Source organism: Giraffa tippelskirchi, chromosome 12 (genome assembly GCF_054371585.1).
Source record: "Giraffa tippelskirchi isolate mGirTip1 chromosome 12, T2T-mGirTip1v1.2.pri, whole genome shotgun sequence".
Taxonomy (NCBI): domain Eukaryota; kingdom Metazoa; phylum Chordata; class Mammalia; order Artiodactyla; family Giraffidae; genus Giraffa; species Giraffa tippelskirchi.
The window spans coordinates 15,523,193-15,540,723 of record NC_137286.1 but is presented as its reverse complement, the minus strand read 5'-3'; the positions used below and the strand labels follow the sequence as shown (position 1 = coordinate 15,540,723).

General features: G+C 35.9%; 1 protein-coding gene across 18 annotated transcripts in view; it reads right to left on the bottom strand.

Moving 5' to 3' along the window:
* Positions 1-17,531, bottom strand: part of LOC145529023 (uncharacterized) — a 1,122,255-nt gene that overhangs the window by 381,528 nt on the left and 723,196 nt on the right. For 3 of the 18 annotated variants that reach the window (XR_014070841.1, XR_014070840.1, XM_081548510.1), the window contains exon 5: positions 1,255-1,307. The exons of the other annotated variants lie outside the window; for them this stretch is intronic. Coding sequence is in view for 1 of the 3 variants with exons in the window: in XM_081548510.1 (XP_081404636.1) it covers positions 1,255-1,307 (53 nt within the window). In the remaining 2 variants the exon portion in view is untranslated. The remainder of the gene's footprint in view (positions 1-1,254; positions 1,308-17,531) is intronic. 18 annotated transcript variants of the gene reach the window in all.

Genomic DNA, 17,531 nt, shown 5'->3' with positions numbered 1-17,531 from the left:
CAGGCAGATTCTTTACCATTGAGCTACCTGGGAAGTCCCAAATTACATGTGCTATGACATTACCCAGGCAGATTCTCAAATATTCATACTGGAGTGGGTAGCCTTTCCCTTCTCCAGGGAATCTTCCCAACCCAAAGATCCAACCCAGGACTCCTGCATTGCAGGCGGAAGCCAAAGAATACTGAAAGGATAGGCTCTGTCCACAGCATATTCCCCACCCAGGAACTGAACCGGGGTCTCCTGCACAGAAGGCGAATTTTTTATCAGCTGAGAATCCACCTGCCATGCGGGAGAACTAGGTTCGATCCCTGGATTGGGAAGATCTGCTGGAGGAGGGAACGGCTACCCACTCCAGTATTCTGGCCTGGAGAATTCCACAGACTGTATTGTCCATGGGGTTGCAAAGAGTTGGACACAACTGAGCGACTTTCATATGGTATGGGTTAGCAATTGTTCAACCCTATGTTTGAAAAAACGAGTAGATAAATAAGTTGCAGATAATGAGAGCCAGGTACCTCACTGTTGGATAAAGATAATGGCACGCCATTAACAACAGGCAATACCTGGAACCAGATCTTAATTTCTAGACATTATTTTTGAGGCTATATACTTTAATTTTTAATATCACCCTACTTTATAAGTGGAAGGTTTTCAGGCAATAACTGTACTCATTTATTATTCAAGTTATCTTTAAGTGATTCAACATTTAACTATCAAATTAAACATTTAGTAGCATAGTGCATATACTCAATTGTAATGAACATCTATGACCCAATCCCTACATGCACAGTGAAAGAAACTGCACTGAAACTGCTTTCTGGCCAATAATCATAAAATACTGTCAATTGTATGATCCATCCTCATTTCAGAGGTGAAAAACGTGAACTAAAATTGTCATTTAGAATGAACTAAATGCTGCAAATATAAAATTCCTGATATATACTAGTCAATTAAGTCTGGATGGATCACCAACTTTGGTTCCTTCTTTTTGCTCGAGACCTAATTTCACATTTTAATTATACCCTCACTTCAACTCCTTTACCTCACTACACATTGCTAACCAAAAAAAAGAAAAAACTTTTATAAAATAACTGTCAACCAACATAAATATATATCCAAAGAAATCCTCTTTCCCTAACAACTGAAACATTGATAAACATGAAGAAATACATGTCAAGATAGACTAAAATAAAATTGTATGAATTGGTAATTTGGTAATTCAGTATGCTGTCTCAGCAGTAAAAATTTGCCTACCAGTTCAGGAGTCTCAGGAAATGTGGGTTCGATCCCTGGATCAGGAAGCTCTCCTGCAAGATAAAATGGCAACCCACTCCAGTATTACTGCCTCGGAAATCCTATAGACAAAGGAGCCTGGGGGGCTGCAGTCCAAATGGTCGCAAAGAGTCAGATAAGACTGAGCACAAGCAGCATATGCTGAGATTGCCTACGCACATATATTCACATAGGGCTTCCTTGGTGTCTCAGAAGGTAAAGAATCTGCCTCTGATGCAGGATATCTGGTTTCAATTCCTGGGTAAGGAAGATCCCCTGGAGAAGGGAATGGCAACCCACTCCAGTATCCTTGCCTGAAGAATCCCATGGACAGGGGAGCCTGGTGGGCTACAATTCACAGGGTCACAGAGTCGGACATGGCTGAGTGACCAACACACACATATATTCACACAGAGGCACATGCACACCCACAAGTAGTCTGTATACATGACAGTTAAATCAGTTTTAATATTGGAAGATATCATAGATGCTCAAAATTTAAGCCCTTTAAATCAATTTAACCTAGATTCTAAATTGTGTCCATTCATTTAAAATATTTCCTTAAACCCCTATCATTAGATCCCTTCTCTATAAAATTGCTTTAAAGTCTAATATATTTTATTTTTATTCATGCTATAAGATATAAAACTTTCAACATGGAATCTTTTGGGGTTCAACTTGATTTTAGTACATAATGTTCTCACATTGGATGAGGAGTTAATTAATAGTTTGTGGCACATTTCCATCACAAATTCTAAGAATGATGTACTTGATTGAATGGCAATTTATAATCTTATACAAAAGCACACAATAATTTCAACTGGAATTGAGTCTCACCACATATTGTTCCTTTTCATTATCAACAAATGACTACAGGATGAACAAATGATTACTTGGGAGTCATTTCCTTCTAAGAAAAAAGAAACCTTTTGAAAACATTTAAAGAAGTATAGAATTAAAGCAAAAAATTATGGCTTATGCTTATGTACACACTTTTGATTTTTTGCAGTTTAATTATTGATCTCCTCATACCACTGTTTCTCTTTCATATCTATTATTTCCCTAGAAAGGGTATGTCTAAAAGTCAAATCGTCTGTCTTTGGGTAGAAAATAAGTTTTGGAAATGTTTGTATCTGATAAAATACTGCAATCACCTTTGTAAGTGTGTAAGATAGCTTATTATCAGGGTGAAAAATAAGACAATTCTAATTAATTTAGTGGTAGTAAGGTACAGAAGAACACATACTTTGGTATCAAGAGCCCCCACTTATATTTCCATGTGACTTTATAGCCCAATGGTCTTCAACATGTTATTTAACTTTTTTCTTCATTTCCTGATGCATAAAAAAAAAAGGAAAAATATAGTAACACACCATAGCATTGTTGTGATAATTATGCTCATGTTTAAAGTTTCTAACAATGCTAAATGAGTGATATTTCATGGATTCAAATTATTCATAATTCATACAAATAAAAGGATTTCTTTTCCCATTTGTCTAGTAAGCGTTTCCATGAAAGATTAAAATAGACACAAAGAACAAACATATGGACACATGGGGAAAAGGAAGGAAAGGGTAGGTGGGATGGATTGGGATCAACACATACCCATTATGATGTATAAAAAGATACTTAATGAGAACATACTGTATAGCACAGGGTACCCTACTCAATGTTCCATGGTGACCTAAATGGGTGGGAAATCCAAAACAGAGTGGATATATGTATACGTATAACTGATTCATTCAACTATACAGCAAGAAACTAATATACCACTGTGAAGCAACTATACTCCAATAAATTTTTTAAAGACTTATTTGTAAATTATACATACACTGTGCAGTTTTCATTGAATTCTATTTTATCCTAATATTTAACTCTTCAAGTATAGTCTGTTGCTCCTATGAATAAAAGAGCTCCTTAACAGCAGGGCCACTCTTTAATATTCTTGCCCACCCTGGCACCAGCCTTTTTTGATAGAAGTCCTGAAGAGAGTAAACAATATACTTTAATAAAAACCAAAACCAAAAAAAAACATACCTGAAGTTTTACAACCAGTAGAGATTTAAGACTGGCATACAAAATTTTTCCATATTGCCATTCTTTACCATTATTTTTGCAATTAGGTGGCTGTATTTCCCTTACACAATGAAGAACAACCTTTCCTGCCAAAAGTTTGTGATGGTTTTGCTGCACCACAAACATCCTTTTCTTTCGCTAGAAACTTACTAGAGTCACACCAGGTACATGGATGGAGAGAGATCTCAGATCCAGATACACAACTTGTAACAAATTAGGGTGTATTTGAAGTAGATTTTTATGTCAAGTCTAAACTATAAACAGCTTCTGACTAAGGAGCCAGGTACTCTCTGCAATGAGAGATAAGAGCCATGGCATATGAAAGTAACTATTTTGCTGCCAAATGCAGGAATAGAGGAGATCAGTAAACAAGTAAAATTTTGACAATAGATGAAAAAGGAAAATACACTAAAACAAGTATCTTAATTACCCCAACAAAGAATTTCATCCACATTTACTAAGAAAAGATGTAAAATAACATTTGCAGTTTCTTTTATATACAAATAATTGTGCATTTCACTCTTCTCTGAGTTAAGTCGTTCTCAAGTTCATCTGTTGTTTTATTTATAAAGTTTTGGGTCAAATTTCACTGAGTGCAATTTTTAAAACTACTTCCTAAATCACATGAAAAGTGGACCCCAAATGATAGGGTAAGAATCTAGGTTTTTTGCAATGACAAATCAGGTAAGCAGCATTTCATGTAGAATTTTCTTTCTCTTGTTTGGCTACCTAATATACAACACAAATATGTAACACTGCTTATAGAAAGTGATTCAGTTTTATTAAATTTAATAATTTACACATAAACCAAACTAGTCACATAAAACCATTCTTTTGTCCTTTCATTTTACAACACTATTCTGTTTATGTTTTATAAGCATGTGCATAGATTATGTCCCTTTTTTATGAAAGGTCAACAGAGAATCATCTTGTCAGTGGAATTATGGACCATATTTCTATACATTTTTCTCTAAATCCTATTAAATGATATTTTGAATTTAAAACACTGGCACTTTAAAACGACATTTAAAAAATAAAACATACTTTAAAGGAACTTATACCAGTATATAAAAACACGTATTAGTTTTCATGTATATAAGAAACTAATGTTTTTAAACAGATGCCAAATTTAAGCCGACTTTTTCAAATGTTTTGAATTGTTGAAAAGGGATTTCATTCAAAAAACAGGTCAAGCAAAAATCAGTTTCTGTCAGCAGAAAGTCAGTTTGGTGAACTGTTAGTAAATCCCTAACAGCACAGAAGGGAAAAGCTATTTCAGTGATATATGTGAAAGAGCCTAAGCAGCTAAACTTCAGAACTAAGAGCAAAGGCTACAAGGCTTACATCTGGAAACACACACACACACACGCTACAAAGAACCCACATATTTTACTATGCAGCAAAATGATGCCAAAACCTTTTTGCTTTAGAAACACTCCTGAGAACTGAGGAGATACACAGCCAAAAGTCCTCCCATTTTAGTCTGAGATTTCATTTGACACTTTAAATCAGTAAATGTTACAGCCTGAAGAACTTTAGAGAGTATGTCATCCAACCTCTTTGTTTTATAATAAAAAGTTCACTGGATTTGGAGTCCAAACACCCGAGTTAATTTCCTAAACAATATTTTGGTCAAGTTTCCTTAAGCATGCCATGTAACCTCTGAGCCTCCTTCTCTGTCTACAAAACAGGCAAAATGATATCTACATTGCAGGTTTGTAAGGATAATTGTGTTAGTTTTCTGCTGCTGCTGTAACAAATTACTGCAAACTTGGTGGCTTAAAACAAACTTATCGTCTTATAATTCTGAGACCAGAAGTCTGAAAAAGGGTCACAGTAGGCTAAATTCAAGCTATTTGCAGGCTTGAATTCCTTTTGGTGACTCTAGGGGAGTGTCGCCTTACCTTTCCCAAGCTCCTAGAGGCTGCCTGAATTTCTCAGCTCCCTGCTCCCTTCTTCCCACTCTGACACTGGCTCTCCTGCTCCTTACTCTCTCTTGCTTTTAAGGACTTTTGCCTACATTGGGCCCACCTGGTTAAACCAGGATATTATTCTCATCTCCAGGTCAGCTAATTAGCTGCCTTAATTCTATCAGCAACCTTAATTCCCCCTTTCCACTAAACAATTTACAAGTTCTGGAGATTAGGACATGACTGTCTTTGAACAGGGGTTATTATTTTGCCTACCATTAAAAGTACTCAAATAATACATCACAAAGTACCTTATGTATGTAACCAAGCTTTGTTAGAAGTAAGGAAACAATGTTCAATGCTGTTAGTCAGCAGCAGAACTCACCTTGGCCCCAGGTCTCCTAAGTACCTGACCAGAATGCTACACACAACATGCCCATCTCGCAGGAAGCACATATAGGCAAGACCACAAACTTGGCTTAGATTTAGTAACAGACACTGGACACATATCTGCTCCCAATACTGGAGAGACAGACAGTTGATTGTAGGGAATCATGGCTTTCTGGAGCAGAAATTCATGACTATAAGTTGCCATGGGAACCATTGCTGGGGTGGAAAAACCTAAACTCTAATTGACAAATAGCTGGAGGCTGAGTTCAGACAACTCTGATAGTTAAAAACTCCATGGGGACTCCACTATGCGGGTCCCACATTACTGTGATATTCACCTAGAGACTCAACCAGATTCCAACAGTAAACATCAGAGAAAAATTCCTTCTTGCTTCCTTTCAAAAGAGGTAAAAAGAAACCTTTTGAAATAGGCCAGAGAACTCTGTTCCTCTTAACAAGGGACTGCCCTCAGCAGAAACTAATTAACGAGAGCCTAACCTGCAGAAACTAATCAACCAGAGCCTAACCTGCTGGGGTATTATCAGAGTCTACCCGACCTAAGAAAAGGAAATATCAAACTCCAGTTGGCTCTAGCATTCTACCTGGAAGATGGGAAATATTCAGATCCAGCCCACACTAGCCATCTTGTTCCACCTAAGTGGAGAGAAAAAACTGAGAAACACTTCTGAAGTTCACAGTCCAGGGGCAAAGGCTTACCAAAAGCCTGAGACCTAATCTTAGAACTACAGAATGTTTCCTGCAGTCACACCTCACTGCCACATAATTAAGGCCTATTTACAGCAAGGCCTTTTACTTAGTATATCATGTCCAGCTATCAAAAAAAAAAAAAAAATTACAAGATATACCAAAAGACAAAAACACAATTTGAAGAGACAGAGTAAGTGTCAGAACCATACATGGCAGGAATGTTGGAATTATCAGTCCACAAATTTAAAACATCTGTGATTAATATGTTAAGGGCTCTAATGGATAAAGAAGAGAACAGATGGATAATGTTAAGTAAAGAGATGGAAATTCTAAGAAAGAACCAAACCAAATGCTAGATGAAAAAAACCATACAGAGAGGAAAATTACATTTGATGGGCTTATTGGTAGACTGGACAGGCTGAGGATATATCAATAGAATTCTCAAAAAAAGAAAAGCATTTGTTTATTTTTGTTTTTATTGTCATAACTCTAGGAGGTGGGTCAAAAAAGATCCTCCTGTGATTTATGTCAATAGCTGATTCACTTCATTATACAGCAGAAACTAACACAATATTGTAAAGGAACTATATCCCAATTTTTTAAAAAAATGAAAAGAAAGAAGAAAAAAGACATAGAATATCCAAGGTCTATGCGACAACTACAAAAGATATAACACATGCATAATAGTAATACCAAAGCAGAAAAAAAGAGAAAAGAAGAACTATTTGAAACAATAATGACAGAATTTTCCCAAATTAATTTCAGGCACTAAACCGTAGATCCAGGAAGTTTACAGACTATCATGTATGATAAGTCCCAATAAAGCTAAGTCTAGGGCTATTATTTTCATACTACAGAAGATAAAAGACAAAGGAAAAAATCCTGAAAAGTGTTAAAGGAAACAATACCTTACTTATAGAGGAAAAAAGAAAAAATTATATCTGACTTCTCCTCAGAAAACATATCAGTAATAAAGTGGAGTGAAACATTTAAAGTTCTGAGAGAAAAAAAATCCACCAGCATAGAATCCTTTACCTTGCAAACTATCTTTCAAAAGTGAACAAATTAACACTTTCTCAGACAAACAAAAATTATTGCCAGTCAACCTGCCTTGAAAGAAATGATGAAAGAAGTTCTTCAGAGAGGGGGGAAAGTTATATAGGTCAAAAACTCAGGTCTACATAGAGAAACGGAGAAGGCAATGGCACCCAACTCCAGTACTCTTGCCTGGAAAATCCCATGGACAGAGGAGCCTGGTAGGCTACAATCCATGGGCTCGCTAAGAGTCGGACACAACTGAGCGACTTCATTTTCACTTTTCCCTTTCATGCACTGGAGAAGGAAATGGCAACCCACTCCAGTATTCTTGCCTGGAGAATCCCAGGGACAAGGGAGCCTGGTGGGCTGCCGTCTATGGGGTCGCACAGAGTCGGACACGACTGAAGCGACTTAGCAGCAGCAGCAGCAGCAGCACATAGAGAAAGGAGGAGTACCAAAGATGGAATGTTGTGCTGTGCATAGTCGCTCAGTCATGTATGACTTTTTGTGACCCCATGGACTGTAGCCCGCCAGGCTCCTCTGTCCATAGGGGATTCTCCCGGCAAGAATAATGGAGTGGGCTGCCATGCCCTCCTCCAGGGATCTTTCCAATTCAAGGATCAAACCCAGGTCTCCCACATTGCAGGCAGATTCTTTACTGTCTGAGCCACCAGGGAAGCCCAAAGATGGAATAAGTGAAGATAAAATAAAAAGGGTTTATTTTTTTTATTCTTAATTGATCTGAGAAATAATAGTTTGTTCAAAAGAATAGCAAAAATGTATTTGATTTTATATTATAAATGTACATATACACATATATAAGTGAAATGAATGACAGCAGTGATATAAGGGATGGAAGGAGGAATTAAAATTATTTTGCTGTTATAATGTACCTCACACTACTTGTGAAATCATACGATATAATATAAAAGTGGACTCGGATTGGTTGTAAATGAACATTGAAAACTCTAGAGCAACCACTAAAAGGGGAGAAAAAAGGATTGATAAGCTAAGTATGATTCTGTGAAACTAACATTCATCAGTTGGTACACAGGATGCTGGATGGTGAGCTGTAGTTCAAAGATAGAAAAAGAGAGAAATTAATTACTCACAGGTGTTGGAGGAAGTACCTGGCAAATCTTGAAGGATCATACAAAGAAGTCAAGACGGAGTGCAGACAGAGGGAGAGGCAGACCTAGGGCACGTACAGTCAGATAGGAGGAGTTTCCTCTTATTCAGCCTTTTGGTTCTATTCTTTAGTTGATTGGATGAGACCCATACATATTAGGGAGGGCAATCTGCTTTACTCAGTCTATGAATTAAAATGTTAATTTCATTTCATCCAGAAGCATCCTCACAGAGGTACATTCCCAGAATAATGTTTAAACCAAGTGTCTGGGCACCCGTGGCTTCATCAAGTAGACACCTAAAATTAACCATCACTGGGATCTGCTGCCCACACCAGGAAAAGAAAATCTGAAGACTGTGCTAAGAAACCACAGCAACCATGATTTTGCCAACTGATTTTTTTTTTTCATGTTAGTTGTTAGGATGATGACTACTACAGAGAAACCTGTTGTCTATAGCTTATATTTAAATTCTATAATGTCAAAGAGAAACTGTACTGAACTATACTGTTAAAAATGGTAAAAAAAAAAAAGACTTTAATAATATTATAAGATGGGACAAGATTATTGCAATAGAGGGGAAAGATTGAATTCAAGGTGAAGAGCTTTTAAGCACTAATGTGAGCTAGTGGAAAAGTCCTAGAAGACATGAGAAGGCAGGTTGATCGATGTGATTAGTCCATCTCTGCTAATTTGTACTTATAGAAATTAAGCTCCTACCTTCCTACAGAGACCGGGAGACAGGCATCCTATCCTTCTTGGTAATTATATTTCAAAGAGATAGCTCCCAAATTTTTGAGAAAAACATTCCTGGGATGTAAAATTTGTAAGAGGCTGGGAGAAAATTTACAACTCAAAAAGGCAGAAAAAAAATTTACAATTGCAAGTTTTCTAAAGTACATCTTCTAAGAAAAAGGTGGTCAGGGGCCTATACTCAGGATGAAACCTACATAAATTAGAGGGAAACATTAAGGACACCTGGGCTTCCCTAGTGGCTCAGCTAGTAAAAAATCTGCCTGCAATGTGGGAGACCTGGGTTTGATCCCTGGGTTGGGAAGATCCCCTGGAGAAGGGAAAAGCTACCCACTCCAGTATTCTGGCCTGGAGAATTCCATGGACTGTATAGTCCATGGGGAGCAAAGAGTCGAACACAACTGAGTTACTTTCCCTTTCACTTTTTTAAGGACATCTTGGTCAATACCAAAACTTAAACCTCTCTAGGTTATCACTGAAAGAAAAAAACTGGGGCTTGGTATATCATTGCTAAATTCATAATTGCAGGATTATTTGTAAAAACTAGACATTTTTATACTCTTTCACTGACAAATATTTAAAATTTTCCTGCTATATGTCAATCAATGGTAGTATATATACACTGCAGTGTGCTTTGAATATATATGAGATATTACTAATTAGCTGGAGCAAGTGATACTAGATTACTAGGTAATAACATTGAGCTTACTAGCATCCAGGGGACTTTTACAGCCACAAGCAGATGGAATAGTTTTTAATGAATGTTGAGTAAAATTGCAGACAAAATGTTTACTTATTCCCTCGTTCTTGCTTCTTCTTTACTATTGCACTTGCTTTTCCAAATATTGTCTCCAGAAAAACTACATACTCACTGTTAATATTTCCCTTTATATTCTTAAAATTAGAAATAGCAGGTAAATTAAATGTATTTTGCTCTAAGCATTTTGTTTTTTAAACTTTAATATATGCGATGATTCTAAGAAACAAATCTAGGGGTTAAAATTTTTTATTCAACAGTATATTATACAATATATACAATAGTATAATTATATATAATAACATTAAGTTTCTTAAAATGTTAAATATTCGTGCTCAGTCACTTTAGTCACACCCGACTCTTTGTGACCCTTTGGACTGTAGCCCACCAGGCTATCCTGCCCATGGGATTTTTCAGCCAAGAGTACTAGGATGGGTTGCTATTCTCTCCTCCAGGGGACTCTTCCCAACCCAGGGATCAAACCCATATCTCCTGCATCTCCTGCATTGCAGGGGACTTCTTTACCACTGAGTCACTGGGGAAGCCCAAAATGTTAAATTACTGTATAAATTATACACTCTCTTTCATCTTCTTTTTGTCTTGTCCAGAAATATCCTAGTTTATTTCTCCAGTTAGCAATACTTTAGCTCATATCCATTGACCAACTTTAATTATACTTCTATTCCCATTTCTTACACTGAATAATTCATTCATTTTCCAACAAATACTTATTGAACACCAGGACATATCAGGCGTTGTAATGATTACTGAAAATAGAGAAATTAAGAACACTCACTGAGTACTCATTATAGTTTTCAAATAATTACCTTCGGGGAGATTTTTTTAATGTAATATAATCACAGAAAGCAAAGTGACCAGAACTGAGGGAGATGAGGAAGTTTTCACAGAGAAAGTGATATTTGATTTAATTTAAAACAGAGTGGTAGCTTCTTTTTAATCTTCTGGCATCCAGTGGGGACAAAATGTATTTTACTGAATAAATGCACAGTGGTAAACAATAAGGCTTTTTTTCCAGCTTGTGAGAGATACTTATTCAGGAGAATAAATGAGGGCTAGAAAAGATAAACTGTACTAATATTCTACTAAATGTAAGCACAACATGTAGGCTTATATTTCTAAAGGTCTTATCATAGAAAAATTATTTCTGCTAGCAATACAACAAAGGAATATTTTAAAATGTACAAGATGTTTTGATAAAGTAAAAAAAATGCTCAACCTGCATATAATTCTTAAAAACTCTTACTTAGGATCTTTTTCACACACAAAAATCATGGCATATTTTAATGACACTCAAGGGTAACAAAATCCAAATTAATTTTGAAATCTTTGGTTAAAAAAATTTCCAGAAATGTGCTGTTACTGCTTATTATGATGATTATTTTCATGTGATTACAAGATATTCATGTAAACACTGAGCAAGAAAATATCCACCTATCCAGCTAAACATTTTGTTGGCATAAATTATGCATTTTGAACATATCTTACATACAACACATATATTATTAACATTAACTTAATTAATCAAAGTGAAAAAAATATTAAGAAAGTTTAAAATATCCAGTGTGTAAAAACTCAAAAAATTTCTAGGAAAATATATCAATGAATCATTAAAGAGAATAATAAATAGATTATCAGATCTAAATGAAACTTGTTGACCATAAATGTAAACAAACAAATAAAAATTAATGAATAGAAAAACAATGAGAAATGAGAAGGAAATAAAGCAAATAGAAATAGGAGATCAAATAATCATCAAGCATTAAAATGGAAAAGCATGCTACAAAATATACATTACAACAGTTATCTCTACAAAGCACAATACTGAAAATAATTAACACTTTGAATAGATACAACACTAAATCATTCATAACTATTAAAGTTTGTTAGAGCATATGATACATTGGCTACATCTAGTTGTGCTTAGTCTCTCAGTCATGTCTGACTCTTTGCGACCCCACGGACTGTAGCTCCCCAGGCTCCTTTGTCCATGGGGATTCTCCAGGCAACAAAACTGGAGTAGGTTCCCATGTCCTCCTCCAGGGGATCTTCCCAACCCAGGGATCGAACCCAGGTATCCCGCACTGCAGGTGGATTCTTTACTGTCTGAGCCATCAAGGAAGCCCTGCTGCTGCTGCTAAGTCGCGTCAGTCGTGTCCGACTCTGGGCGACCCCATAGACGGCAGCCCAGCAGGTTCCCCCGTCCCTGGGATTCTCCAGGCAAGAACACTGGAGTGGGTTGCCATTTCCTTCTCCAATGCATGAAAGTGAAAAGTGAAAGTGAAGTCGCTCAGTCGTGTCCGACTCTTCGCGACCCCATGGACCGCAGCCTACCAGGCTCCTCCATCCATGGGATTTTCAAGCAAGAGTACCGGAGTGGGGAAGGAAGCCCTAGTTAGCTATTTTATTATATAAAGGAAAAATTGTAAAAGCTGTAGTATTTTTGTTTTCTTTTAAATAGAACTTTGGCAAACTTATGTGAAATCATAAAGCTGTTAAAACCAATGAAATGGAATATGTCTCTGAAACTTCAGGGGAAAAATCCCAGTAAACAGATAGCCATAACTTCAAATATCTGAGTTTTGCAGCATAAAGGAATAGTTTTATTCAACCATTAAATTATAATTCAAAAAATGTATGAGACTATTCACACATTTATCATATTTCAATAAGTTAAAGTATTCACATAGCAATGGGATAAGCTACTCCCTCAGCTAAATGCTGCCTGCCTTAAAAATGATCAAATTTAAAATTTTATTTTATGGGTCAATAAAAGATCATATACTAAATTAGGGCTCCCCTGGTGGCTCAGATGGTAAAGACTCTGCCTGCAGTGCAGGAAAAAATGAAAATGAAAGTGTTAGTCACTCAGTCATATCTGACTCTTTGGGACACCATGGACTGTAGCCCACCAGGCTGCTCTGTCCATGGGATTCTCCAGGCAAGAATACTGGAGTGGGTTGCCATTTCCTTCTCCAGGTGATCTTCCCAACCCAGGAATTGAACCCAGGCTTCCTGCATTGTAGGAAGATTTTTTACCATCTGAGCTACCATCAAACCCTGGGCTTAACAAATAAGACATAAATGGCATACTAACAATTATTTAGTTTATAAAAGCCTTTTGACAGTTGTCAAGAGTTATGTAAAATTAAAAATAATTCATCAGCTTAATTTATAATGACTTTATCAACTTATTTTTCAGGCTATTAAAGGTGTATTGCTCTTGTACTAAATTTTTCTACAATAAGACTCCTGACTACTAATTTAAAGAGCATTAAAATAATCATTTAAGTTTTAATTTTAATACATTAGACTATTTATTGCTGTGATTATCCAGCCAAGAGCATATATAATAAACATTAGTTGTGATAGTAATAAATATATGCAACTGTCTATAATTATACATATATAATATATAGTTATATGTGTACTATATAATAGTATAACATATATTAATATCATATAATATTAGTGGTATATACACATGCATATATTGTCATTACTAGTTATAATAATGATAATTATCACATAAACAATATCTTATACATACCTCATTATAGTATTGTATCATTTTATAATATATAAAATTATTTTAAAACTTGTTTGTTGTTGTTTTTTAGTCGCTAAGTCGTGTTCAACTCTTTGCAACCCCTTGGACTGTAACCCATCAGGCCCCTCTGTCCATGGAATTCTCTAGGCAAGAATACTAGAGTGGGTTGCCATTTCTTTCTCCAGAGGATATTCCTGACAAGGGATCAAACCCACGTCTCCTACTACTAGTAATAACAGTAATAAATGAACCTGTATCAGGGATAAAGAAAAGTCTGTAACTAGCAGCAGAAACTCTGCAATCACTTCAATATGCCCTACATCTCCAATTTCGGGGCCTTGGTGCAGAGGAGGAGGTTTTTTAAGTGTCTCTGATGCTCCAACAAAAATCACAAAGAAAGGTAAATTAGCTTCTAAAATATTATTATGATTATCTGTTTGGAAATCAAACAAATCTACTTATGTCGGTTTCAAAAAGAGTGAGTATGTTTTCACTTTAAATGATCTCAGAATTATCAAGAGCTTTACACTCAAATATTACCTGACAGAAAAGTTTTGATTTCTAATATTAGTAAATTGTTCACCCTAAGTAGTGAAAATGAACAGAATTAGTAAAAAAAAATTCGTTCTTTTATATGAGGCATGAGTAGAGAATAAACCAGGAAGACACCATCTCCCACTACTTCCCCAATAGCGACAGATAGCAGGACCGCTTATAAAGAGCCAGTATCTCATGAATGGGAACTGAGGAGAAAGCTATCACAGGGATGAGGTGCGGTCAGGGCTGGGATTTCTGGAGGACACGCTGTCCTTCTTCAGATGTTTTGAGATCCTCAAGAATAATGATAGGTGCTAATTAAGTGGTGCAAAATAGAGACCCTAAAGCAGTCAGCTGAGGACCACCACATCCTACCAACACCTTTCTGAAGAAGATGCCTGGATTTTAAGAAATAATATTTTCCCAAAACCAAGGGTAGAAGCAATAGAGTATGAGCAGTTTGTACCACTTTTCTCTTTTTCATTTTTATCCATAACTCCCAAATTAATAAGCCTCTTTTTTTCTCTGTAGAGTTTGCTGTATGAAGAGTATATGATTTATTGAAAACATCTTGGGATAGTGGATAAATGTATAACTGGGTCTCTTAAATCAATTAAAATGATATTGAATCTATTCTACAGTAGCATCTACAAGCTAATTAACATTTTTAGTCTCAGTTTCTTTAGGTATGAAATGGGTATATAAATTACATTTTCTTCATGGGGTGATTATGAGGATTCAATGCTATAAAGCTGAAATCAGCAACCTGTTTTCATGAAAAGCTAGATAGTAAATATTTTCTACCATTTGGGCTGTGTAGATTCAGTCTCAGACCCTCAGTGCTGCTGCTGTGGGATGAAAGCATTTACAGGCAATATGCAAAAGAATGTGGGTGGCTGTGTTTCAATAATATATTATTTACAAAGATGGGCAAAGGATGAGATGTGGATTAAAGACTGTAGTTTGCTGACCACTGCTATAATGTATGAAAAATGATTACCACAAGCCTTGTAACAATGTCATTGAAAGTTATTATTATTACTGAATCTTAATTTAATGTATCTATTTAATGTCAATATTATTAGTTAATAGTAATCAAAAGCTCATTCTTTATTCAACAAATATTTCAAGAATGCTTCTCTAAGTAAGTCACTGTGTCAGATTATTTACATACTATGTCTCCTCTGGAGTAGTTTATTGGATATAGCCCATAAAGGCAGGCTTCCCAGAGCAGAGAGTAGCTGAGAAATCTGGGGAATGGATCAGAAGGGACAAAAGGACATTAGTAGATATATCTTACCTTAATTAATCATCATTAAAACATTTAACTTGAATAGCAAGCTCCTCCTTTTCTGAAACAGAAACTGAGGCCAAAATAAGTATGTAAAGTATTATGCAGAAAGCCACCTAACTACTAAGTAAGTATTATCTGAACTCAGGGTCTTCAGAAAATAGAGCCTATATTCTTATTCTTCTGCCTAACTATGCTCTGCTGCCTGCCTTGAAATATGAATAAGATCTCAGAAATGCTGAACTCAACAATCTCAGTATCTCATATAACTCAATGAAGGTTAAACTAGGCATATCATTGAGCATTATCTGGGAACCCTTGAGGAGGCAGAAAAACACAGAGCCAATTAACAGAATGGTTCAGAGTGGCTGACTGAATTCATATGTCTCTATCCTAATATGGCCTCAAATTATTTGACCTGCTAGAAAATTTATTTTTAAAAAAGAATCAATTTCCTATTTCCAACAACTTGGTGAGATATGTAATAAAAACATTATCAGTTTAAATATATACAAATGATGTGTTAAAATTTAAAATACCATCTTAAAACATCAATAATGAAAACATTTAGAGGACAGAGGAGATAAAGAAGCAACATTACAAAGAGAAGAGAGTAGACACCCAAGCAGCTATTTTCCCTGAGGGAATTTTCTAAATCTAATTGAAGGTCCAGAATTTAATTGACCTCAAGTAGGAGATAAGGCTGGGGCTACTATAATAACAAAAAGTACATGCATATAATTTATAATCTCAAAATTAATAAAAGTAAAATATGGATTGAAACAAAGCAAAACATAGTTAAATCAAAAATCAAGAAAATACAAAACTGAAAAAGAAAAAAAATATTATAGACCAAACAAACAAAAAAACACAAATTAAGACAATGGTACATAAATTTTCATGTACTGAGGAAAAATTTATGAAAAGTAGCTATGATCAGAGCAGGAAAAATACAACCAAATAACTCAGAAATTAATAATAAAAATGAGACTAAAATATGCAGCACATTTATAAATACATATAAATATATTTTACAACATCTCACAATTTTAAGTAACCTATGGGTTAAGCAAGACATTTTAATGAAAATTATAAAAACTATAGAACAAATTTATAATGAAAATACTACCTAATTTAACCTGAGATATAGCTGAAGTGTGTGGATCACAATAAACTATGGAAAATTCTGAAAGAGATAGGAATACCAGACCATCTGACCTGTCTCTTGAGAAACCTGTATGCAGGTCAGGAAGCAACAGTTAGAACTGGACATGGAACAACAGACTGGTTCCAAATAGGAAAAGGAGTACGTCAAGGCTGTATATTGTCACCCTGCTTATATAACTTCTATGCAGAGTACATCATGAGAAAGGCTGGGCTGGAAGAAACACAAGCTGGAATCAAGATTGCCGGGAGAAATATCAATAACCTCAGATATGTGGATGACACCACCCTTATGGCAGAAAGTGAAGAAGAACTAAAGAGCCTCTTGATGAAGGTGAAAGAGGAGACTGAAAGAGTTGGCTTAAAGCTCAACGTTCAGAAAACTAAGATCATGGCATCTGGTCCCATCACTTCATGGGAAATAGATGGGGAAACAGTGGAAACAGTGTCAGACTTTATTTTCTTGGGCTCCAAAATCACTGCTGATGGTGATTGCAGCCATGAAATTAAAAGACACTTACTCCTTTGAAGGAAGGTTATGGCCAACCTAGATAACATATTTAAAAGCAGAGACATTACTTTGCCAACAAAAGTCTGTCTAGTCAAGGCTATGGTTTTTCCAGTGGTCATGTATGGATGTGAGCGTTGGATGGTAAAGAAAGCTGAGCGCCACAGAATTGATGCTTTTGAACTGTGGTGTTGGAGAAGACTCTTGAGAGTCCCTTGGACTGCAAGGAGATCCAATCAATCCATCCTAAAAGAGATCAATCCTGGGTGTTCATTGGAAGGTCTGATGTTGAAGCTGAAACTCCAATACTTTGGCCACCTCATGCGAAGGGTTGACTCATTGGAAAAGACCCTAATGCTGGGTAGGATTGGGGGTGGGAGGAGAAGGGGACGACAGAGGATAAGATGGTTGGATGGCATAACCGACTCAATG